This window comes from Macrobrachium rosenbergii, chromosome 13 (genome assembly GCF_040412425.1).
Source record: "Macrobrachium rosenbergii isolate ZJJX-2024 chromosome 13, ASM4041242v1, whole genome shotgun sequence".
NCBI lineage: Eukaryota > Metazoa > Arthropoda > Malacostraca > Decapoda > Palaemonidae > Macrobrachium > Macrobrachium rosenbergii.
Genome location: NC_089753.1, coordinates 34927110 through 34952330, shown reverse-complemented (window position 1 = coordinate 34952330; position 25221 = coordinate 34927110). Strand labels below are relative to the sequence as shown.

At 38.1% G+C, this 25221-nt stretch overlaps 1 protein-coding gene across 2 annotated transcripts in view; it reads left to right on the top strand.

Annotated features, from left to right (window-relative positions):
- The window catches only part of LOC136845168 (cilia- and flagella-associated protein 45-like), a 35146-nt gene extending 14262 nt beyond the window's left edge, over window positions 1–20884 (top strand). For both annotated transcript variants that reach the window (XM_067115131.1, XM_067115132.1), the window contains exons 2-11: window positions 809–984; window positions 1379–1495; window positions 3105–3287; window positions 5536–5675; window positions 13565–13754; window positions 15001–15174; window positions 15526–15699; window positions 16868–17083; window positions 17503–17672; window positions 18438–20884. In XM_067115131.1, the coding sequence (XP_066971232.1) occupies window positions 809–984; window positions 1379–1495; window positions 3105–3287; window positions 5536–5675; window positions 13565–13754; window positions 15001–15174; window positions 15526–15699; window positions 16868–17083; window positions 17503–17672; window positions 18438–18543 (1646 nt within the window). In that variant the 3' untranslated portion in view covers window positions 18544–20884. The remainder of the gene's footprint in view (window positions 1–808; window positions 985–1378; window positions 1496–3104; window positions 3288–5535; window positions 5676–13564; window positions 13755–15000; window positions 15175–15525; window positions 15700–16867; window positions 17084–17502; window positions 17673–18437) is intronic.
- The last annotated feature ends 4337 nt before the right edge of the window (window positions 20885–25221 follow it).

Genomic DNA, 25221 nt, shown 5'->3' with positions numbered 1-25221 from the left:
TGACAAATGCAAGGCAAGGTAGGGAGTAGTACTCACTGTCTCAGGAACACTGAAGAGGGTTTTGAGGTTTTCAGGGAGGAATTAGATGCGTACAAATGTGGTAGCCCACCCAGCTTTCTCTCTTTCAACAAAATTAGTCTCAGGCATTTCCGTTCTGTACCGCATCAGTGCACGTTCGAAATCCCGTAACTCTTTAGGCCTATTTCTCCGACTTATCGTAGCAAAAGAGTACGGGGCCGCAAATCCCATACCAAGTGCCATTTGGTGGCTTGGTGTCATGCTGACTAGCGGGAATAATTTTTTTTTTTTACATATAAACCAGTATCATACAGAAATAAGAGTGTGATTAGCCTTGGCCTCAAGGTAGGAGGCTTAGGCCTATGCGCCATTTACTGAGTCAGGCACTGTCCGCTTTAATCATAACTTCTTGGGTCATTGGTGAAAGAAAATAATTTTGATGAAATATTTTAGGATTAACTGTTGCCTTAAAACAGTATTGTTATTATTATTATTATTATTATTATTATTATTATTATTATTATTATTATTATTATTATTATTATTATTATTATTATTATTATTATTTGTGAACTCGCATTGTTTGGTATAATTTGCGTGACAATCACACTTATTCTAATGTGGCCTGTCCAGCCATCATTATCATCTTGCACAAATGTTTTCCTTTGTCTTTTCCTCTTGATGTCCTCTCCTCTTGATGTCCTCTCCTCACTTGCTCCTAACTCCTCCTCCGTCCTCCTCAACGCTGCTGCTCAGAAGTCATTAAAAACGAACCGTAACCCCGTTTCAGAGGCCCCAGGGCGCGACGCCACCATCATGGACCAGGGCGGCGTGAGGATGATAGGGCTCAGGAGGCCCGGAGGGCGCCCTGCTACAGCGCCCAGGCTAGGAGACACTCCGAAGGATCCTCCTGGGATATACGACGTGCCGCTCATGAAGAGGCAGACGCTCCCTCCTCCTGAAAAGGTATCAATTTAGTTATTTTTTATATATATTTGCAAACCACTTATCAATTATAATTCCCCTTCGGCCTTATTTCCGAGGTAGACCGAATTGGATGTTAAATGACATTTGTAGCTTAATGTTTGTGTAAATATATATACATATATGTATATATTATATATACACATAGTGACCCGTTGTGATTATGGGACCCGGGTTCGTTTCCCGCTACCAGACATCATAATATCTTCATATTTCTTGCACTTGGATCTTAAGGCTTTGTAGTGACAAGCGTATCCAAAAAAGCACGAAGAATTCGATGAGTTAAGAGGGCATTGTGTCTGTTACAATTATATACATATATATACATATATATACATATATGTGTGTGTGTATGCTGACATAATGTCCGTTGCAGGTGATGGTCGTGGCCAGAGACAGCGTGAGACAGATCCGATGCCGCAGCGCTCCTGCTCCTCCAGGTGTCATTCTGTCTCAGTCACAACTCCAGGCCATCAAAGAAGCCGCTGCCCAGGTGAGTAGATGATCACCCTAAAATTAGATATTTTGGTAATGCCACAACCAGTTCTAAGATTTGGAACTCTCTCCTAGCTTTCGGTTTTCTCCAAACAAACCAACAAACCTTCATGTAGCAGATTATATCGCTACTTTGAGTATTAAAGCCCTCTCTTTTTTTCTGTTTTTTTTTTTTTTTGGGGGTGGGGAAGGAGTGGGGTGCGGGACCCTGGACCAAACAAGGGCAATAGTTTGCATGTCCATTTGACCTTTAAAAAATTTTGGGAGAAGTTTGCGGTTCGAGGTCCATGTTCCATTTTTCATATTCCATTCGCTCACTATTTTTTTTTTTTTTTTTTTTTTTCATGAACATGAAGGCGTGCTTTGCAAATTAATGGCAGCTTGTCCTTGGTCCGTACGACGGTTATCAATAATAATAATAATAATAATAATAATAATAATAATAATACTTCGTTATGGGAACATCATTCCATTTTATTCGAAGAAAGTAGAAAGGTTTTTTTTTTTTATTAATTCGTTCTTAAGACTGTCTACAATTTTATTTATTCTACCACTCGAGGTCAGATGCTAAATTCCTTCAAGCATGCACGTGTGTCTGCTAGTCATTTCGACAGCTTCATTCGAGGGTATGGGACTGAGTGACCTTGAATGACTTCTGTTTTCTCTCAGATTAACTGTCCTTGTTTCGTATTCACTACAAATTTTACCTTTGATTAGTGCTGACCAGAGCATCCCTTTTCTGAACGACTCCCAGCTTTCAGTCTCTCTTTGCTCAATTGATTTCTAGGTGCTCACTGCTGTCAGTGACGAGTTGTGGCCGGTGGCATTTTCCCGAGATGTAACAGAGTACCGGGACCTTTCCCTGAAAAAAACGGGACGCCATATCTTAAAAACCAACCATAGAATTACGTTGAAAAATAATCTCACGTTTCCCACGCCCAAAGTACACTGGAAATATTAGATTAACTGAACCTAACCTAACGTAGGGGCATGGCGTAAAAATCGGGGCTGGTGCAATACTAGCATACATCTCAGGAATTTGCTAGCCGGTCTTGGGTTATGCGATGGCCTTCTCCCTCCTAGGGTTAAATTTCCCTCATATATTTGTGTTTTCTTTTAAGTCGTCTCCCGTAGCTTCAACCTCTTTCATATCTTTTACTGTACCTCCGTTCATATTATCTTCCTTCCACCTGACTTTCCACCCTCTCTAACAGTTGTTTCAAAGAGCAACTGCGAAGTTTTCCTCCTGTTACATCTTTCAAACCACCTTACTTTCAATTTCCTTTTCAGCTCTGAATGACCTCATAGGCCTCAGCGCTTGGCCTTTGGCCTAAATTCTACATTCTGTTCTATTTTAAGTCGTCTAGTGTTTATCACTCCTTACATATAATGATTTTATTTAAAATTTTAAAATTTTAAAATTATATTATTTTATTTAAAGTGCATATTGATTGCCGCCCCATTTTCCTTTGGTTTCATAACCAACCATCTTACATATGTTTTTATTTAAAATTTTAAAATTTAAAAATCATATTCTTATTTCATTTAAAGTGCATATTGATTGCTGCTCCATTTTCCTTTGGTTTCATAACCAACCTCTTCTCCAGGTGAGCGAAGAGAGTCGTCTGAAGCAGCTGCAGAAGGCGAAGGAGGCGGCCAGGGTGGCCCTGGAGGAGAAGGAGAAGAGGAGGATACTGCACGACCAGATGGAAGCCCGATACCGCAGGAGGAGGTATCAGGAGAATATCAAGAGCCTCCAGATGTGGCCGCCAGGGAAGGCGGAGGAGAAGGTGGGTTGGTTAGTTCATGCCGTCAGGATTGTCTCTCTCTCTCTCTCTCTCTCTCTCTCTCTCTCTCTCTCTCTCTCTCTCTCTCTCTCTCTCTCTCTCATATTTCATGCTCAGAGCAAGACTAGGGTTTCTCTCTCTCTCTCTCTCTCTCTCTCATATTTCATGTTCAGAGAGCAAGACTAGGGTCTCTCTCTCTCATATTTCATGCTCAGAGCAAGACTAGGGTTTCTTCTCTCTCTCTCTCTCTCTCTCTCTCTCTCTCATATTTCATGTTCAGAGAGCAAGACTAGGGTCTCTCTCTCTCTCTCTCTCTCTCTCTCTCTCTCTCTCTCTCTCTCTCTCTCTCTCTCTCTCAGAGAGCAAGAGTAGGGTTTTACTTTTTTACTTTTTTCTGTCCCAGTGTGTGTGTGTGCGTGCGTGCATATTTTGTGCGAGTGTTAGGCATAGAATTAGATGCATAATGATGGAAGGAAAGGCTGACAAAATCTGAGCCAAGTCCAAAGCCCGTTGGAATACCAATATTCTGCTTCAGATTGAAATCGCTGCTTTCAAAATAGTCGTTTTTATTCAGAAATAACAAACACAATAGGCACTAATGGATGTTTTAGTAGAAAGAATGTGGAAAGATTGCTGTTCCAGAATGCTTTTGTCTGTGTACTGTAATGGCACGACTGATTTTGACTGATTTTTAGTTTTCTGTAAAAGAAAACTATTGTGCCGGCTTTGTGCCGCACTTTTTCTGTCCGCCTTCAGGTCTAAAAAATACTGAGGCTAGAGGGCTGCAAATTGTTAAGTTGATCATCCACCCTCCAATCATGAAACGTACCAAATCGCAGCGATCTAGCCCCAGAAGTTTTTATTTTATTTAAGGTTAAAGTTAGCCATAATCGTGCACCAGGCAACGATATAGGATAGGCCACCACCTGGCCGTGGTTAAAGTTTCATGGGCCGTGCTCATACAGCATTATTCCGGGACCCCTTAAAGATAGATCTATTTTCGGTGGCCATGATTACACGCTGTAGCGGCTGCACAGAAAACTCGATTGCGCCGAAAAAAAAACTTCACATTTTATACTTGTTTCTGAATCTTATCCCTTATTCTGAAGACTTCTGGTTGTCATCAATTATTCACCATCTCCTGCCAGTGAATTCTTCACTTATTGCAGTAGTATCTTTCTACCCCTTATTGTTAGTGCAAGCGATTCAGTTATAAAGCCAGCAATGTTTTTGTGAAGCAAACTGACGATGACACAAAAAACTTCATTTTAGCTGGACGCTTATGAAATTTGTGAAATTTATGGAATTTATGAAATTAGTGAAATTTATGGAATTTGTGGAGTATGTGGAATTTATGGAATTTATGAAATTTGTGAAATTTATGGAATTTGTGGAGTATGTGGAATTTATGAAATTTATGGAATTTATGAAATTTGGGGTCCTGGTAAATCGGCATTTCCTGATTCAACGTTAACTTTCACTGCCTCGAGGATATTAATCTGGTTGTGAATGATGTCACTTAAATTGTATGCTGTCGTATGTATTGCTGTTTTTATTTAAGATGCCAATTCCGTTATATAACGTTTTCAAGTAATACCTTGTGCAAATGGCGAGCACACTTTGGTAACTCGTGCATTTGATAATACTGTTCTCCAATATTTAATACGCTCTCTCTCTCTCTCTCTCTCTCTCTCTCTCTCTCTCTCTCTCTCTCTCTCTCTCTCTCAAACCGTAACAATCACCAAAACAAACAATCAACTCCATCTTCACCTCTCTCTCTCTCTCTCTCTCTCTCTCTCTCTCTCTCTCTCTCTCTCTCTCTCTCTCTCTCAAACCGTAACAATCACCAAAACATAAACAATCAACTCCATCTTCACCTACTCCGATTCTCTCTCTCTCTCTCTCTCTCTCTCTCTCTCTCTCTCTCTCTCTCTCCAAACCGTAACAATCACCAAAACAAACAATCAACTCCATCTTCACCTCTCTCTCTCTCTCTCTCTCTCTCTCTCTCTCTCTCTCTCTCTCTCCAAAACCGTAACAATCACCAAAACATAAACAATCAACTCCATCTTCACCTACTCCGATTCTCTCTCTCTCTCTCTCTCTCTCTCTCTCTCTCTCTCTCTCTCTCTCTCTCTCTCTCTCTCTCTCTCCCAACAATCCTTCTCCCTTTCAGACCAAACAGTAACAATCTCCACAAAGCAAATGAACCAACTCTCGCATCCATCATTAACTGGCCTGACTCCCTCAGGATATCATGAAGGAGGACGACCGCCGTTCCCGTCAGGAGCTCGAGCGCGAGGAAGAGGTGAAGGAGCTACGAAGGCTCGTCCTGGCAGCGAAGTGCCACGCCATCAGGGAGGCCCAGGTCCTGGAGAAGCGACACATAAGGTAACGAACAACAATAAACCGAATCGGACTGAGAAACCGAAGATGGCGGATCTTGCGTCTAAAAATAATCGCGGGAAACAAACACGGGTCCTTTTATTGTTCGGTCGTTTTTCCTGTTCCGAATTACACACACGCACAAACGCACACACACACACACGGCGCTTTAGCAGCGAAGATCAAAGCATAGGAATAAAGAGTTTAGAATTACGCTTCGCAAATTGGGAAGGAAAAATGATTGCCTTAAAAAAGGGAAGATCAAAGAATACGCACGGGGCCGCACGCACAAAAGAAAGTCGTTAGCTAGAAGCGTAACTTCGATTTTAGCGTTAGATTTAAAAGCTTAAGGAAAAGACTTCATTAAAGAATAAGAACAAAACGAGGAAAATTCAACACAGACAGACAGACAAAAAAGCTTTTGGCGTAAGCTTTACTATAATACTAATTTTAACCATACAGTCTTGATCAACATAATTATTTGACTTTTTACTCTTCATGCGTGTAAGTTTCGAGACTGGCCTCGCTTAAATGATTCGCGTTACCCTGTCAGCTCGAACCCTCGTGTAATATACAGTTTATAATAATAATAATTTCCTTCACTTGACCGAAAGTCGTTCGTTGCTGATTGCCTTAGTTTGCCTTGGGTTTAGGAATTTGAGAGAGAGAGAGGTTCTATGCGGTGCTGTTAAGAAGAATTTATATATATATATATATATATATTCTTTAAAGGTTTCTCGGCAAGTTTGTTGTCCACGAAATCCAATGCTGTTTTTTATGATTGTTAAAGTTATACCCATCAGAGTGACAGTATTGAGTACTACTACCGTTTCAGTCTCATCATCGTTATCTTGACTATTGCAACTTATTATTTTATTTTACTCGTACATTGCCAGATGTCATGAGCGTGAGTATTAAAGATGCCTCCTTTAAGTTGTATGAATGTGTTTGTCGGTCGCTGTTTACAGATTAATGCACTTTATAGTAAGTTTATTATGTTCCAGATTTTACATTGTGTGTGTTTGTGCGAGTGTGTGCAAGTCTTTATCATGTTCAGATTTTACATGTGTGTGTGTGTGTGTGTGTGTGTGTGTGTGTGTGTGTGTGTGTGTGTGTGTGTGTGTGGGAGACGACAAAGTAGACAATGATTACTCAATTCAAGGGATCTGTTTTGTCTAGAATAAATGTTTTAATAAGTTTATATATACCTAACCTCAAAAAGCTTCGGGATTAATCTCAACCAGTTTCAGTTTAGAAACAATTTTAGTAGTTCGTGGGATGCTGATTTTGCGTTATCAAGTTATTTGACAAATATCCCGACATTTATGTATAGGTGTTTATGCAAAGTCAGAGGCTTCGAACTACAGTGTGGTTCCTCTCTCTCTCTCTCTCTCTCTCTCTCTCTCTCTCTCTCTGTCACACACACACATATCAGAGCAATTAAAGCTTATGGTAGCTATTGACGACTCTCTTCACCTCTCGGGGAGGAGAGCAAATAGATGGGGCAAACCCACCTGCAGACTTCGTGACCAATTTAAGGTCCTGTAAATTTCAAGTGACTTTCTATGTTTCCATCAATCCTAATCTCATTAACAGAAGTGCTGTTAGCCTTACGGTAGTACTTAATCGCACATTCGAAAGCAAAAGTACTGCTGCTCTGTGATTAGTATACACGCGAGCAAAATTACTGCCACGCTATTGCTTGGCAAGAAAAGTACTGGTACTCGTTTATACGCTGGCCAATGGAAATGCTGTCACCATTATTACGCCCTGCCCAGTAAAATTACTGTCGATCTATAGTCCGTACATTAGGGAAGAAAAGTGCTACCATTTATTTTAAGTTCAGAGAGAGAAGTACAAGGCTATTGAATATGTCCATTTTTCCCGTAGTTGACACTGGGCAGCTTGTGGACTGTTTTGAAAGGACTGGTTAGAAGGAGTCACTGGGTTATGGACAACTTAGGTGAATAGCCCTGTAATTTTCCTTAGGTGTATCAATGTTTTAATAATCAGTAAGATAACTGACATTCGCAAATTCCCCATCCCCGTCTTCTCAGCAACCCCCCCCCAAAAAAAAGACAAAAAAACTTCTCTCTCCATCGAAGATGACACTTGTACTGTAAACAGGACTGGGTGCTATTTATCTATTACTCACCCCCATCGCTACACCTTTCATTCCTCCTTCTTCTCATCTCTTCCTCTCTTCATCTTCATTTCTCACCTCCGTTATCCTTCAAATCCTCTCGTTCTCTCTCACAGCTTTTTGTAGCTATATCTTCTGCCCTGAAAAAAAAAAATTCCCCCTCCATTTTGTCATCCTTTTCATTTTTGCGTCTCCCTGTCCATCAAAATAAAAGTCGCCTTACCCTTTGACGTGTTTTTTTATATGATCGAAACAGAGTTCGAGAAAATAGAAAAAGACAAAAACAATCGTGGAGTCCCAGATGCATTAGCGAGAAACACAGACGGAATATAAAAGTGTAAAAGCAGGACTGAGTTCTTTCAAAATAGGTAAAGTAGTGGTTTTATACACACACACACGCGCACACATTATATATATATTTTGTATATATATTTGTATATGTGTGCATGTGTATATAATATATATATATACATACACACACATATATATATATATATATATATATATATATATATATATATATATATATATATATATATATATATATATATATATATATATATATATATACAGTTTGAGATGAAAATAGCCGAATAATTTGGGGCGGGTGCCATGGGGTTTGCAGTCCCATACCCTGTGCTTCTGTTGCAAAACAGGCGAGTGAGGCTAATATTTTTTGCATTGTGTAAATTTTTTGCATTGTATAACAAACATGACATGGCATATCATGTGCAGGAACAGGAAGAGAAGTGATTGGGTGGGGGGAGGGGTTAACTGAGTTGTAGAGCTGTGGACTGAGCAGCGCTTGTCATTTCAGGAAGACTCTAGGGATTGGTGAAAGGGTACAAACGTGGTTAAAACCGTAATACTGAGTATATTTGATTCAGCAATGAAAAAGAATGAGAGTGAATGAGAATTTTTTCAGAAGTCAGAATCTGTGCTGAGCTGAGTTGGGAGAATATGCAGTGGTGGTTGTGCTGGGTGGCTGAGAAAGAGTTGGAATTGTTGATAGGAATGGAGTTCCTGGAATGAATAAGATACAGGTCTTATGAAAATGGATTTTCAGAGGGCCTTGCTTGTTAGAAGCACGTTATTTTTAAACTAAGTGGGAGGAATAATTGTTCCTTTGTATAAAGGTATACGTAATGGAGACAGTAAGAACTGAAGCCTCGTAACATTACTTAACGCACTAGAGATAGTCGCTAGGATTTGATTGAGAAAGTAAGACATAAGAACCGATAGGGGAATAGCAATATGGGATTAAACAAGAAAGAGACGGTGTATGGATTTACTATGAAATAGGAATATGGGAACTGTGCAGTACAGGTAAAAGGATATATATGCCAGACAAGGTTCTGGAAAGAGCTTACGATAGAATTAAGAGAAAGGCAGTATTTCGGTTGAGAGGAAATCGTATTTAAGGTAAATTGTTATGTGACACTAAGAGTTTTTTCATTTTTTTTTTTTTTTTGAGGTAAGCGTTCTGGAAAGTGTGATGCAAAAAATTGGAGAAAGTAGATGTAGACAGAGAGTTATGGAATGTGAATATGGGCGGTAAATACAACATGGATTGGATGATGAAAAGAAGTATTAGGAGGAAGAGTATGGAGACACAGAACGTGCTGGATAGGAGTGTAAGAGGTGGTGGAAAGGAGGGGTCATAATATTCAGGAAGTGATTGACTGAGATGAACGCCATAGCTTTAAGTAAGGGTGTTCGTCATGCTTCTGATCAACCTTGCGTGTATAGGTGCATGGAACAGCTAATGTTGTGGTGACTCATCCTTTATTCAGCCGTTGAAATGTCAAACTGGCAGTGACCGTTTTTGTTTTCACTGGAGTTCCACTCCTCGTTAAATGAATTGTCTTTTATATATATATATATATATATATATATATATATATATATATATATATATATATATATATATATATATATATATATATATATATATATTTATATATTGTGTGTGTGTGTGTCAGGCAGATAGCAAAACCAGGCATTTCATGAATTGCCTGAAATTTCAAGCAGATAGCGAAAAGGACATTTGATCCCCTCCCCTCCCAAAACCCGGGGCTACTACTAAACACGACGAAGCAGTGACTCACCTACTGTTTCGCCGTTTTTAGTACTAGCCCCTGGGGGATCAAATGTATTTCGCTGTGTTTTGTACTAGCCCCTGGGGGATCAAATGTATTTCGCTGTGTTTAGTACTAGCCCCTGGGGGATCAAATGTATTTCGCTGTGTTTAGTACTACCCCTGGAGGATCAAATGTATTTTGCTGTGTTTAGTACTAGCCCCTGGGGGATCAAATGTATTTCGCTGTGTTTAGTACTAGCCCCTGGGGGATAAAATGTATTTCGCTGTGCTTAGTACTTGCCCCTGGGGGATCAAATGTCCCTAGGTCCCTTTCGCTATCTGCCTGAAATTTCAGGCAGTTCGTGAAATGCCTTGTTTCGCTATATACCTGTAACATATATATATATATATATATATATATATATATATATATATATATATATATATATATATACATATATATACATATATATATACATATACATATATATATATGTATATGTATATGTATATGTATGCATGTGTTTGTATGTATTACAGTATGTTCCAGTTTAATGAAGTTTAAATTCCACATGACTGTTATGCCTGCCTTAGTAAAGAATCGCCATACTTTACCAAAGCTTATAGAAATATTCAAATCTTGTAATCTTACGTAATGAGAATGGAAAACATATTCAAATTGGTGCCTTTCTATAAATACTTTCGAATCTTGATGAAAATTGTTAGAAAATAGGGGGGGAAAGGTATAAGGAGATAATTAGGACACGAATAATAATAATAATAATAATAATAATAATAATAATAATAATAATAATAATAATATCCTTTATTTCAGCTCTGGGCCATATTCGTGGAATATACAAATACAATACACACAATCTAGATACATAAGATAACATGATATATACAAAAAATAATCTGCAGTATCCACACAGTTGCTGAAGAAATAAAAAAATAGAATACATATTAATGGTAATGACAGTAATTATATGGAGAATAATATTAAAACAATATTAGAAATAACAATTAAAAATACAGATTGCAGACGATTAAACTATTAGAAAAAAAAAATCTTGAAATATATGGAACTTATAGGTAAGGATGCTTAATTGTTGTAAATTGGTATTGTGTGGTTAGTGGAAAGGTGTTGTAGACTCTGTCGGCCTTTGCAAGGAAGTGATATGGAAAAGATTGGAATATATATATTCGGCGATATAGGGTTCATCCGGGGTTCTGTTCTCTCTCTCTCTCTCTCTCTCTCTCTCTCTCTCTCTCTCTCTCTCTCTCTTTCAAAATGCCACTGCATTCTATCATTTGCCTAATTGTGTTTGCATATATATATATATATATATATATATATATATATATATATATATATATATTATATTATATAGTGTGTGTGTATAGATATGTCTATTAGGTACATGACCAGAGTGCAGTAGCTTGCATACGTACACAAAGAAGTTAAGGCGCCCATACAAGGCCGCGGAATAAAGAATAGGAAACGAATCCATCACGGAAGACCTCAAAGATACTATTGCAATTTCGAGACCAGGACCCCAAAAGAAACAGGACACGGAGAGAGAGAGAGAGAGAGAGAGAGAGAGAGAGAGAGAGAGAGTGGAGGATTTGTTTACCCCACGTCATTCTGCTTAGCTTCAAGACCCCTCCTTTTCATCTCCCTCCAAAAGACTCCGGTCGCATAAGGAGATTATCTGTGCCGTTGTCCTGAAAAGGATCGTATTTGTCCAAAAGGTATTTTTGGACGTTGCTGATCTTCTTTTCGGCTCGTACATGGGGTCGCAAAAAAAAAACGGCAGGTAGAAAGCCGCCACGCGACGGGGCACTTGCATTGACTGCGGCAGACTTTGCATTCAGATAACCTTGACGTCTTTTAATGGTTTGACTGTGAGGGGCTTAAAGAAGTAATTGCTTCAGTTAAGATGCTCTCTGTCAACAGGTACATTCATCCAATTTTTTTTTATCGCAAATTAACGATCTTGAGCTCTGAAAATTTGGCAGTGTTAATGATTTTTAGTGTAGCGCAACTAAGACAATTGGTATTTCCATCCTGACTTCACTGTGCACAGTGATAAATATAGACCTTCTTCAAAACATATCGACATCATTGTGCACATTCATAAGCATTTCCCTCTTCAAAACATACCGTACTAACTCTCTTCATTTTCAAATCATCAGAAATTTTTTACTTCGAATGCTGAACGTTTTGAACGGGATCAATTCAAAGCATTTCCATGGCAACCTTTCGTTTATGATTTGCCAGCCCTCAATGGCCGCCTTGTTTGTTCCCTTTATCTGACGGAGTTAATTACAATTTTTTTTCTGATCAGTTGTATTTTCCAATACATCAGATTCTTCGTTTTTCGTGTTAATTTTTTCTTGTTTCATTGTAGCACTATGTTCTGTTGTTGACCGTTCTTGCGTTTTTACTTCTGATCAATAGAAAATGGAAGCGGGTATAGTAGTGAATGATCAACTTGGGAGCAGAAGGAAAGGCGATTATTTAAGTTTACGATTATATTTGTGTATGTGTATGTATATATATATATATATATATATAATATATATATATATATATATATATATATATATATATATATATATATAATGTGTGTGTATATATATATATATATATATATATATATATATATATATATATATATATATATATATATATAATATTACTAAAACGTACAATCATATACATACTACATGTGTATATATATGTATGTATATATATACATACATACATATATATATACAGACATATATACATATATATATATATATATATATATATATATATATATATATATATATATATATATATATGTATATATAGGAAGTATGAGAAACAATGTAGGATATTTTGACTGGCGCACTGCGTTTAGGCTGGCTAAACGTGCTACTGATAAGCCCTGTGTGTAGGTGTGTGAAACTTCTCCTATTGTTGAGGGTTTCATCCACAATTCAGCAGTTTGTGTAAATGAATCGCTTAAGAAACTGGAGATCAGCGCCTGCCCTATGAGCCTACAGAGGCCCAGGAGAACTTTAACTTAAAAAAAAAAATATATATATATATATATAATTAATGTGAGTTTTATATATATATATATACATCTGAGGAATATATATATAGTATGTATGCTCCCGGGTAGCTAATACTGGATCCCCTTTGTTGATGCATAATTGAACTCTGGCAATGTACGCGTATCTGAGGCCCTGTAACTTCACAGTACCTGCAATATGCATTATCTCATGATGTCCGTGTATGGGGAAGCCATGTTTTGAATATCACTGGGACGTTTATATACCATAGAGAGATTTGGCCTGTGGTTTTAATCTTTGAGTGTGTGGTCAGTGGACGCTTTAGCAGGCGCGCAGTGAGATACTTAAAGCATGACAGTCTCTCTCTCTCTCTCTCTCTCTCTCTCTCTCTCTCTCTCTCTCTCTCTCTCTCTCTCTCTCTCTCTCATACACACACGCTCTCCCTTACACATCCTTTTCGGGATTTCCAGGGGAAATGGGGGTTTTTATGCCATAATAAAAATATATTTTCTCGGCGTTTTCTAATCCATATTTCATTTTGCTTAATTTTAATGTGGAGAACACTGGTTATACTTTTTCAGTGGCCTTTTTTTTAACCGACAGGCAACTGGAAAAAGAGGAGGAGGAACGCCAGGCCGCCGAGATGGAGGCCGCCCGCCTGAAGGGCCTCGAGGAGGAGGCGGAGAGAGAGAAGGCCAAGCAGGAGGCCACGAAGCTGGCGGCGGACGCCCTCAACAAGCAGATCGAATACCAGGAGGAACTGAAGCAGCAGAAGTTCAAGGAGAAGAAGAAGGTGAGGCGAAGGGAGATTGCGAGGGAGGGCTGGAAGGGGGGTGAAGGGGGCGGGATAGAGACCAGGAGAGGGAGGGAAAGGGGGTTAGGAGAGGGAGAGAAAAGGGTAAGGGGCATTGAAAGGAAAGGAGAGGGAGGAGAGGAAAGGGACGGGAATGAGAAGACTTTTAGACGAAGGAGAAATGTAATTAACTATTGATAGAGGGACTTTTTCTTCAAGTATATCTGTAACTGGAATTGTTCGGTATGTATACAATGCTGTACTATGTATAATGTTGCTAAGTTGGTTTTAATGTATGTATGTATATATGTTTTTGTTTGTGAGTTTGTTAAAAGGGTACCACAGGTGAAAGATAGATCGAAGTGTTCGTAGATGATTTGGCTTTGTGGAAAGAGTGCAGGATGACAGGTTGGTCAAAAGAGGGTATAGTTCATAAGGATGGCGAGGAGGGCAGAGAAGAAGCCCCACAAAGAGCTTGACAGATGATGAGGAAACGAATGGGGTATTAGAAGTATGGGTTTGATAATGCCTTGTAACCGAGATATTGCATGCAAGGTTGGTGAGTGGTGCAATGTGTATGGATATTCAATGCGCAGCTGATGAGACTTATTTGATGGTGTATGGAGTTCAAGTATGGGGAATTGTTATTCACTGTTGGCAGTTAAGGATTCGACAATGACCATTGTCTTTTTCTGTGAAGCCATCCTGGATCGGTAAACTACTCATTCTCTTCTTAACATCTGTGATTAAAGTAGCCTTAAAATGACTGACTGAGAAAATAATTCACATAAAAAAAGGCAGTAAGGTATGTGAACAAAATATCAAATCCCCTTCAGACATATTTGCAGAATTTTCGAGTTTTTTCTCTTAAGAGTTTACCTATCAGCAGTTTTCAATATTTGATAAGGAAAACGTACGATTTTGAATGTAGTGTGTGAACAGTTTTTAGAATTATTGATAATGAGTAGTCATCAATACTTTTCTGATTTTAGATTTTGAATCACTATAGAGCGTGAAATTCAGTTTATGATCCTCCTTAATTAATTTCATCGATTGTTTTATCAACATGTTAAATATAACGGTTATACGTTTGTCTTAACGGAACGGTCGTACCATTCAATAACGATAGAAAATGTTACCAAGAACATCGAATTATGTTGATCATTGTTAATCCTACAAACAATATTGAATTACTGTATATATCTTGATTAATGACATTTTTCATTTAATTCTACACCACGACCAGGAAGCCCAGGCCGTGGCGAGGGAAATCGTCAAGTACAAGAACGAGCAGGCGTACGAAGTGCGCAAAAAGGAAGAGAAGAAGAAGAAAGACAAAGTAGCCGCGAAGCGCGTCATGGTGGAAGCGGGGATCAGGAGAGAAGAGGAGCTCAAGCTGAGCAAGCTTAGAGACGCGAAGGTGGAAAGAATTCTCATTCATTTTATGGCTCGTCATATCCTTTGCAGCGTGCCTTCTCTAGGTCCCTAGCTGCAACCCCCTTTCGTTCCTTTTACTGTACCTCCTTTCATATTCTCTTTCTTCCATCTTACTTTCCACCCTCTCCTAACAACTGGTTCATAGTGCAATTGCTTTGAGGTTTTCCTCCTGCTACACCTTTCAAACCTATTACTGTCAATACTTCAGCGCTGAATGACCTCATAGGTCCCACTGCTTGTTCTTTTAGCCTAAATTATATATTCAGTTCAATTCACATTCATGATTTACTCATCTTCGGGAAAGCCAGAGTTAAACCCAATCATTCTCCCGCAGGTCGTCCTCGAAGCAGAGGAACGGCAGAAAGCGATAGCTGCTCGGCTCGAGGAGGAAGCCATGGTCAAGCAGACGAAGGAGGACATGCTCGCCCTTTGGCTCCACGACCAGGAGAGGAAGTTGCTGGAGAAGAAGAAGAGGGAGGAACTGAAGACGATGAGAGAACAGGAGAAGGTGAGAGATAACGGGGAAGGGAAGGGGCGGCAGAAGAGAAGAGGGAACTTTATTATTTATGTCTCTCTCTCTCTCTCTCTCTCTCTCTCTCTCTCTCTCTCTCTCTCTCTCTCTCTCTCATGATTTTTAAGTAATGCATTGGGACTGTTTATGAGCAATACTGTAATGCAACAGTATGTAACACGAAAGAAATTTCTGTATTGATTTCAAGGGTATTAATGTATTCAGTCTTAAGTAACGCATTTACCTTATTATAAGGTATTTTCGTTACTAGAAGGTACACATTACTGATAGAAACTAACACACTACATACTTGGAAAACTTACTCTGGAGAATGTTATACCAATAACTGTTATTAAGTTTAATATTCTAAAATTTATTTCGATGAGCCCTATTAAAAATTTTTTTTTTTTATTCAAATAAGCCCTCTTATGTTGTCATTTTTTAGAGAGTTCGCGCATAATTAATGTAAAATGGAGATAAGATCATCCCTTACCCATGAATGAGACAGGGTGAGGAAGTGCTTGGAAATCATAAAAAAAAAAAAAAATAAACATAATGGACACCAAAATCGGATGAGAATAGGGGCCGTTGGCACATGACGTGAAAGTGAAAGAGAATCGATTTCACACTTTTTCCTTTAAAACGAGGTTCCGACGAAAAAAAAAAAAAAAAAAAAATATTAAAAAAACTTTGATGTTGGAAGTGCTTATAAGCTTCATTAAGCATTGGTTTCTCTGAGAATGGTGTAGTGATAGATTTGTTTTGGAAGGATAAGTTATGTACAGTGAACGTAAGTGGCGCGAGTCGCAGTTTTTACTATTTATTATTCGTCACCATCTTGGGCCCCGTGGTGGACTAGTGCCGTCGGCACCTAGCTGCAACTCCTTTCGTTCCTTTTACTGTACCTCCTTTCATATTCCCTTTCTTCCATCTTACTCTCCACCCTCTCCTAACAATTGATTCATAGTGCATGCATCTGCGAGGTTTTCCTCCCGTTACACCTTTCAAACCTTTTACTGTCAATTTCCATTTCAATTCAATTCAGTTACCATTTTGGGATACAGGGTACTCTTTATCCCCATTTATGTGACTGATGATGAAGCATTGTACAGCACACCCCATTTAGTTCCTCCTGTAGACAGCCATTTTGCTTCCGTGCACACAGCTGGAGCGCGAATGGAGAGAGAAGGAACTGGAAGAAGCCAAACAGAAGGCCGAGAGGGACGCCAAGATAACGAAAGAGAGGAGGCAGCAGATAGAAGACCGACAGAGGGCGCGGATGGCGGAGGCACTGAAGAAGAAGGAAGAATTGTTAAGAAAGACCGATCACTGGATGATCACCGAGGAGAGGGAGCGGATGACAATTCAGAAGGCTCAGAAGGTGATTGATTGGTTTAATTCTGTGATCTGTAGTTTTTGGGCCTCATTATGACCCATTGCAACTTGATGGAAGGTTTGTTGCAAGGTTCAGTCAGCTAACAACCTCTTGTATCCAGCTTGAATATATAAACACTCATGGTGGTATTATTTGATACTGCCTTGTTGAGAGTCGGTGCCATTAAGTGAGGTAATTGTGAAAGCATTTTAGGTTTGAATACAATATAACGAACAGGTATAATGATCCATTCACTTAACCAAAGAATTTTGTTTTCAAAATAAGTGAAACTCAAATAAAAGATAGCATAGTATGAAAGATTAGCAAATTTTTTGTGAATGTCAAAGCACGACCTGTTTCACCATAACTCGCCTTTTGTACAAATGTTATTCGATTAAACATTGTCTGTTTTTAACTTACACTAGGCCAAGGAAGATTACGAAGCCCGAATAAAAGCGCAGATTGAAGAGCACGCCGAGAGAAGGGCCAAGGAAGCCGAGCTGTTGAAGAGGGAGAAGGAAGAAGAAATCCTGCAGGTGAAGCTGAGGCAGGCAGCCCTCACCAGACTCAAACTTGATACTCTGAATGATCTGAGGTGGGTGCGGTCCAGGCTGGAGACTGGAAGCTTTCGGTTAGTGAGCATTAGGGTCCACTGGAACTTTAGGTTCTTGATTTCAACACTGGCCAGGCTTTGAGACTGATAATTGAATTGGGAGACTTGTCATTAGCTTTTAAAACTGGGGTGTTCTTGACTTTTAAGAGACCGATGCTGACAGTGGAAGTATCGGCGCTGGCTTTGGAGTTAAGGGCATTGATACTGGACACTGGTATTGTACTGGTTTTGGGAATTCTGGTATTGATTTTAGGGACTTAAGTTCTTTGCAGACATTGGGAACAATATCGCAGGCTGGAGATAATCATTGCTACCATTGGGGGCGTTCTTGCTGCCAGTGGAGCCATTCACTGTTTTGTTGTTTTAAACCCAGATATTAGGGTCATCGGCAGTTGATTACTTCGTTAGTTTAGTCAGGTACGCGGTTTCACAGATTAAAAGACCAGAATGTACTGAGATTAATACAACACTTAAAAACTGTAACAAATGAAAAATGACAAAAGCTAGATATTTATGGCCTTGTTTCCGATTGTGACGGACATACATTGTAAAGCGGACATATTTTCTACCTTTTTAAGTGGAAGTAGTGCGTGTGTTCCAGCAACTTGAAAACGCATTGCAGCAGTAGATATTTGGGCAGCATCTTATTCACTGTTTCTCACACATTATATGCGCATAATTATTATAAAGTCAAGAACATAAATAGTTCAGCCAGGCTCATAACTGTTTCTCTCCTTTTCCCTCCAGAAAAATGGCGCTTCCTGAACATCTAGTGAAGGATCTGGAAAAAAAGCTACACCTGAAGAAGGAGAACGACATCAAGAGAAGAAGGGTCAAGACGAGTACGAATTGAAATCATCGTAGCTTGTTGGTGGTGATAAAGGGGAGAAAGTTGCGAAGTGAATCTCGAAAAACTTTTTAGGGCGAAACGTTTGCTGAGCTAGCCTTTGCAAGTATTATAATTCTGGAACAGGTTAACATTTAACCAATCTTGGAAAAGATTCCGTGAAAAGGATAATGCCGAAGTAACTCTGTGCGGATTTTTAGTACTGTGCTGCCCAGAACCATCCCTGGTGAGGTGATTATTCAAGCAGTACTTTATCAGAAATATACAAAATATTTTTTTTAGAACACGCTTTAGCTGAGCTATACCCGCAGTGGCTCTCATAGTGGGGCAATATTCAACCGGACTAAAAGGAAGTCCTCTTGACAGAGTTGTAGCCATTTGGTGAATAATATCTAGAAAAAGGGAGAATTTAAAACAATAATATATCTTTGGGCACTGTCATGGGTGAACAAACTTGAACTGAGTAATCTGTCTGTCATTCCTGAAAGAAGACTTCAGGTTAAAGCAATACAGTTAAACGGAAAGAATGGATATCCATTTTGCCATTAGGACGGAACCTTCCAGTAGGTTTTGCTCTAAGGCTACTTTCTGTAAGAAATGTTTTGATGGCGGTGGAAATGGAATAAAATAAATGGCAACAGGAACTTATGGTAAATGAAGCAGTGAGTTTGTTGAAACTGAAATACAAAGTTAGGAGAATTAGAACTGAGTTTATGATAACTAAGGCGTAACCTCTGGTGATAAATAAGATTTAAATGAGTTTTGAAAAGACTTGACGTGCCAATCCAATTCAAATCCTCATGCAAACCCAGTGCCAACTTCGGTGTTCACGTAAAGGCTGTGTCTGATAACTTTTTGTAGCCCATTTTAGCATTTAGCTACCAGCTCTTGGGTCAAACAGCAAATATTTATCTATGTTAGAGCAAAAAAAGTCATCAGGTGATCTAGGCTTCAGTTCCGGAATGAAAACGCATATTGGTTATTTCGTGCAAATTTTGGCTGCAACATAGCCGAAACAAACAAACAAAAAAAAGCTACAGTACCATAAGACTTTAAAATGTTTTGGACTAGTAGGATTAGGAAAACAAGAATTACCCGAAGTGTTCTTAAAATTATTGATTGCATTTAATAGCGTTTAATATTCAAACAATATTTCTAATAATTTCACTTGAAATTATTACGTATGTGGATATACATAACTATGTCCATATGCTTATCAATTGCATTTAAAAAGCTTTCAATTAGTGTGTAGTATTCAAAGAATACCTGTTGAATTTTTTACTTATGATTATATCTATACGGATATATTGTATGTCCATATGTTCATAAACATGTTTCATGTTTCTGGTGGTTTGAAAGTCGATTATCCCTACAAAATCTGATCGTAAATGCGATTCCTCTGTACGAAAATGAGGCAAACGAGCAGTAATTTTCCTGTTTTCTGCTTAGAGAGTAATATTGTTTTAACTGTAGTATTAACAAAACTCAACCCTCATTTTTCTTTATGAAAATGAAATTCGTATGACTTTAAAGATGGAGAAAGCTAATGCAGGGGTTCATTTAAATTCCAAATTTAAGGTTCTCCATTGCAGTTTTCTCCAGACAAACTAAAAGCTACGTCACAGTAGTGTCATAATTTATGATAAAGGCTATCAGCTGGTGCAACTGAAGCTTCTAGTTTCTCGTTTATGAATTGACGTCTGAAAATATAAAGGAAGTTTTATTATAATACTGTGGGTGGAAATTGCCGTAGGTCAGTAAAACAGGATTTATATCTTAACGTAAGTAAACCAATAATTGAAGGATGCATACTATGTGCATGCTTGTTATTTGTCTGTTGTAACGTTTAGGCCATCACTGAGATTTTCTATCGTTTTTGTTGGGTTTTATTGTAGTTAGTGTGTACACTATAATTTCTTGGCGTTACCTGGGAATTAGCGTAGATCCTCCTACATCTTCCTTCCACTGCCAGTAAGAGAAAACGGCCATCACCCGGAATAAAGGGTAGACGAGCCTAAATATTGAGGGGCCTCGGAGCTTACAGAAATGGAAATAAATGTTAAGGAATTTGCGAATACGTTTTTCGAATTTATGAAAACAAAATAGTTGTCAGTCTAGTTTTAAAAATTTATTCGCCTATATGAATAAATGGGACGTGCCTTTAATCCTTGAATTCGGTGGAATGATTACAATTAAAAAGTTGTTTTTTTAAACTGTACCGAAATAGCGCCATCAAGTGCGAATATACTAGTGACCGAAGATTCCAAGAATTTCAGGGACCCCGTATTGACACATCAATCACGAGAGATGTTCTTAAAATCTTATATTAATGTAAGATATCTTCAAAAGCCTTGATTGATTGCAAGTGGCTTTAAACAAATTAGGAACGCGCGTTTTTACATTTTACTAGACATTAAAGATAGGCCAAGTAAATTTTGAAATTTTATTTGCTGTTATCATGAATTTTGTTATCTTAATACGAAACATCATTGTAGCCTACCTTTGGATCTCTTCCTCTCTTTTAGCGTTCATTTCTGATACCTTTTTTCACTTCGTACTTTTTCAAAGATATGTCGACATTACAGGCAGAACATACGGTCATTTATGGTGCATCATTACAGTGTGACCGGAAATAAGTAAAAAGCCACATTAGTGTAACTGAGCGATTGTATTTTTCAAAATAAAAAAAGGGTTAAAAAAAAAGGTGGGGGGAGCTTTCGACCGTTTGCACAACGGTCCTTTTAAGCCAACTACGTACATACGGAGATAATTTATATAGCCATTTTGGCCAGAGAATGTTAATAACTTCACTTCTCTCCTGTCAGATCATTACACGTTAATTGACTGACCACTATATTTCTGCAGTCATGCATAGTAGCCTACTGTAGCTTCCTTCTTGCCTTCTGCTTATATGGGTTTTTTTTATGCCACCTTGTTTTTTTTCCTCTTGAACATCCAACGCCAAATCCCCTATAGTCGTATCCATTTAAATGCAGATGATTACATTCTTTATAAATTAATTTTATTTCCAGTAAGACTGTGTGGTTGCCGACCTAGAAGTACAATCAAAACCTCTCTTGATGTCTCCCAACGCCCCAGCTATGACGCAATGTTTAGAACTCATACTTTTCGTCTCATAACCAAACCATTTCTCTCTGCTAGTTCCTCGTCTCGGCTAAGACCTTCCAAATGCAGCCCAGCCGTGAAACTTGGTGTTTTTATCTTGCCAGATATGACTCTCTTAACTTCTTTGTGCCCTCGCTTACTGTTGAAAGTAATGCAGGTCCCTGTGATATTCCACCACTTGTGTCATTCCTAAGCTTTGTCTTTCACAGATCTCCTTTCATCTCCCAAAAATCTCCTTTCATCCTCATCCTCCTTTATAATTTTTATGCAAGTAATTCTAGGTCTTCCAACTCTTATGGTGGCCACAAGAGCCCAGGTAACAGTATCACATAGCATTTCTCCCAGGGGTTGTGTGAAGGACATGTCCAAGCCATCTCCATTTCCCTTTCATCATTATTTCATCTACATCTGGAACTTCTGTCATTTCCCTTATGGTACCATTTCTCACTCTATCCTGCCGTAAGACACTTAATTTTCTTCTTAAAGCTTTATTGTTATATCGACAAAATTTTCTAGATAGTGTTTCATTTTTATACCGTGATTATGTCCATATTGAACTAGACTTTTGTATAATTTTACTTATACTTTCTTATAAACAATTCACAGGTAGTTTCTCAAATGAACCAATATTCTATTTATCACTCTACACTTTCTCTTAGATTGGCCCATCAGTTTCACCCCACTGCACAGTAAAACACCAAGATAACAAAAATGATGTGCGTTTTCCAAGGTGTGGCCCTCCACCAGGACAATTCTTTTTTACCTGTGTCTGCAATGGTAGCTGTTATGTATAACAGGTATTAGAAATCTATTCCTTTTAGAATTTGCTATTTCGTTCAGTTCTTGTTATTACAAATTTGGGTTTGCTTGCATTCATTTTCAGTTCTGTCCTCCATTTCACATTTTTATCTTTCAGACATAAACGTAAAACTTTATTCCTTGAGTCTAATGTTAACTCCTGGTCATCTACATAAAGAAGCTCCCAGGGGCCTTTTGCTATTTGTTAGTAACTTACTTTAAATATGTTTATTTGTGATGGGCTTAGTGCAGATCCAGGATAATCACAGTTAATCTCAAAATTCTCCAGATTTTGCAGCCGTATTTCTTGGCGGTCTGTCTTGGCATGTAGTACTATCAATTGCTCACTTAGTTTTTCAGTGCATGTTTCCTTATGTATTGCCAATCTAATAGTCTGTCTTGCTACACTGGTGAATGCTTCTCATGGTCTACATATATATAAAATTTAGGTTTTACTTTTTTTGTAAGGTTCTTTTCATGGAATTGGGGTTCTGTAGATACTGGCTCTGGTTAACTTTCCTGGTAAGGCTTTTATGAATGTTGCCTTTGGTCGACTCTCCTGGCACAAACCTAAATTGAGTCTCTTTCCCCCACGCCCTCCCCCTCGCCTTTCATTTTCCAGGAGTGACCACATTTTCGTACCATCGTACCATGGTCTAGTGATCTTATGCCTCTGTATTTTTGACATTGTAAAGTGTCCCCCCTCTGGTCTTATCTCTGCCTCTAAAATATCATACAACTTGACTTGTTTTTCTTACTTGTTTGTAATTATCAATGTATTATTTTCGTCTTATTCCATAATTCTCATTCATTTAGTCTGTTCTTTGGAAGCCCATAATTCACATAGACCTACAGGTAGTCTGTTCTGTGGAAACTTGCCCAGCAAATTTATTGGTCTTTTAAGGTTTCCTCCAAATAAATATTCACCAGTTTTGACCAATAATTATAGTAATTTTCATGTTCATGGTCAGCCCTTCAAAGAGGGGGTTCTATATCTTGTTTTATCTTCAGATACTGTCCCTTTGTCATACCAGTCTCCTCCAGTTGATGATCCTTCCCTATTTTAGGAAAATATCAAAGTGTTGCCTTCATTGTTCTGTTACTTTGTGGCCGAAACACTTATATGTCATATATAATTTTTGTTCACTTGACCAAAATGTATGCGCTAAGTAACCAATATTTTTGAGTCAAGAAAGGGGAAAGGAATCACACTGTTGTAAAGCTTCCCATGTTTGTTTATTCTTTCGAAACATTTGAAAAAGCTAACTGAACGTGTGATGCCTTATTTCTTCTTGGTTTTATCATTCTTTTGATATCACAGAACAATGAATTTATTTGGAAACAGAGTCACTTTGTTTACATCTCAGGTGTTCCACTGTATTTAAATTAATTATGTGTTCTGTTAACCAAGTATTTTCTCTCTCATTTATGCAGAGGTGATTGATTGGCAATGTCACACAAGGGAGTCACGACTCCCCTTCCTTTAGACCCTGGTGTTCTTTCCAGTTGTATCTCTGGCTATCTTACATTTTCTCTCCCATTTGTCAATAGTACTTGTTTTCCAGGGTTTTTTTTTCCCAATGAATAGTCACTGGTAGTTGATAGTCAATTTTGTACCAAGTGTTAATCACGCCTTACTATTATAGCTTGTACCAGTTAGGTAGCTGTCATCTGTTCCATTGCTTTGTGGTGAAGAGATCAGAAAACTAATGTGTCAAATCCAAAGGCTCCTTTTGGTGCATTTTTTTTTTTTTTTTTTTAGTAATCCCTTTGTTGCATCTATCAAATTCATTGTCTCTTAGGATTTCTTATGGGTAACTTATTCAATATAATATTAGTAAATTGGAGATTTATATCTATAAATCTTTATTTTCAGGGATATCTGCAAAATTTACTTCCCCATTCCTTGGGATCTCATAGTAATGACGCATAGTCGTTTTTAACAGTGTTACAAACATCAGAAACCAAATCTTGCCACAGCATTGGCTGCTTGATGTTAAATTTAACCAAATACTGTATGCTGCTAACATAACTCTCAAGATTCTTCCGTAGAAATAATAACTCGGAAATAGTTAGTTGTAACTATCAACTTTTTGTTAACATTACTCTCTTCAATGAACTTTTCATGACTTTTCTCCATGTAAATTTGTCAATACCACACATTTTATTATAACTTGTAAAACACCAGTTACCAGATTACTGTTTGTCTAATCGGTCATCTGATGTAATGTTGTTATGGGCACATATTTGTATACTTATCAACTTTGCTTAACTAGCTTCATTACAATGCATTTATGCTAGTCTACTTACACTTTATTGGAATTACAAAATTATAGTTGAAGTATCACGTTTTCAAGCTATCACACAGACTTTCAAACGCCTTAAGATGCCGTGGGCACTTAAAATCTTTTCATACTGTGATTTTGTGCACACAAACATTTAGTAAGTAATATATTGTATTTTTCAAATAAAGCTTATTGCTTTTTAAAGCTATACTGTATAAGTTGTATATCTTACTTGAACTGATTGATAGCTTGGCATTGGAACAGTTTCGTTAAAAAGCTGTTATACTTTTAATTTAGCACCATGTTCATCAGCAGTTTGCATTTCTAACTTCTGTCTACACAATTTATACAGCAAGTACGAACTTTCATGTATATTCTTCTCAGATGTCTTTTTCAAAAAGATATTTACAGGAAACTGACATGTAAACTAGACAAAATTCAATTTATTTCATTACATTTTACAAGTCATCCTCCA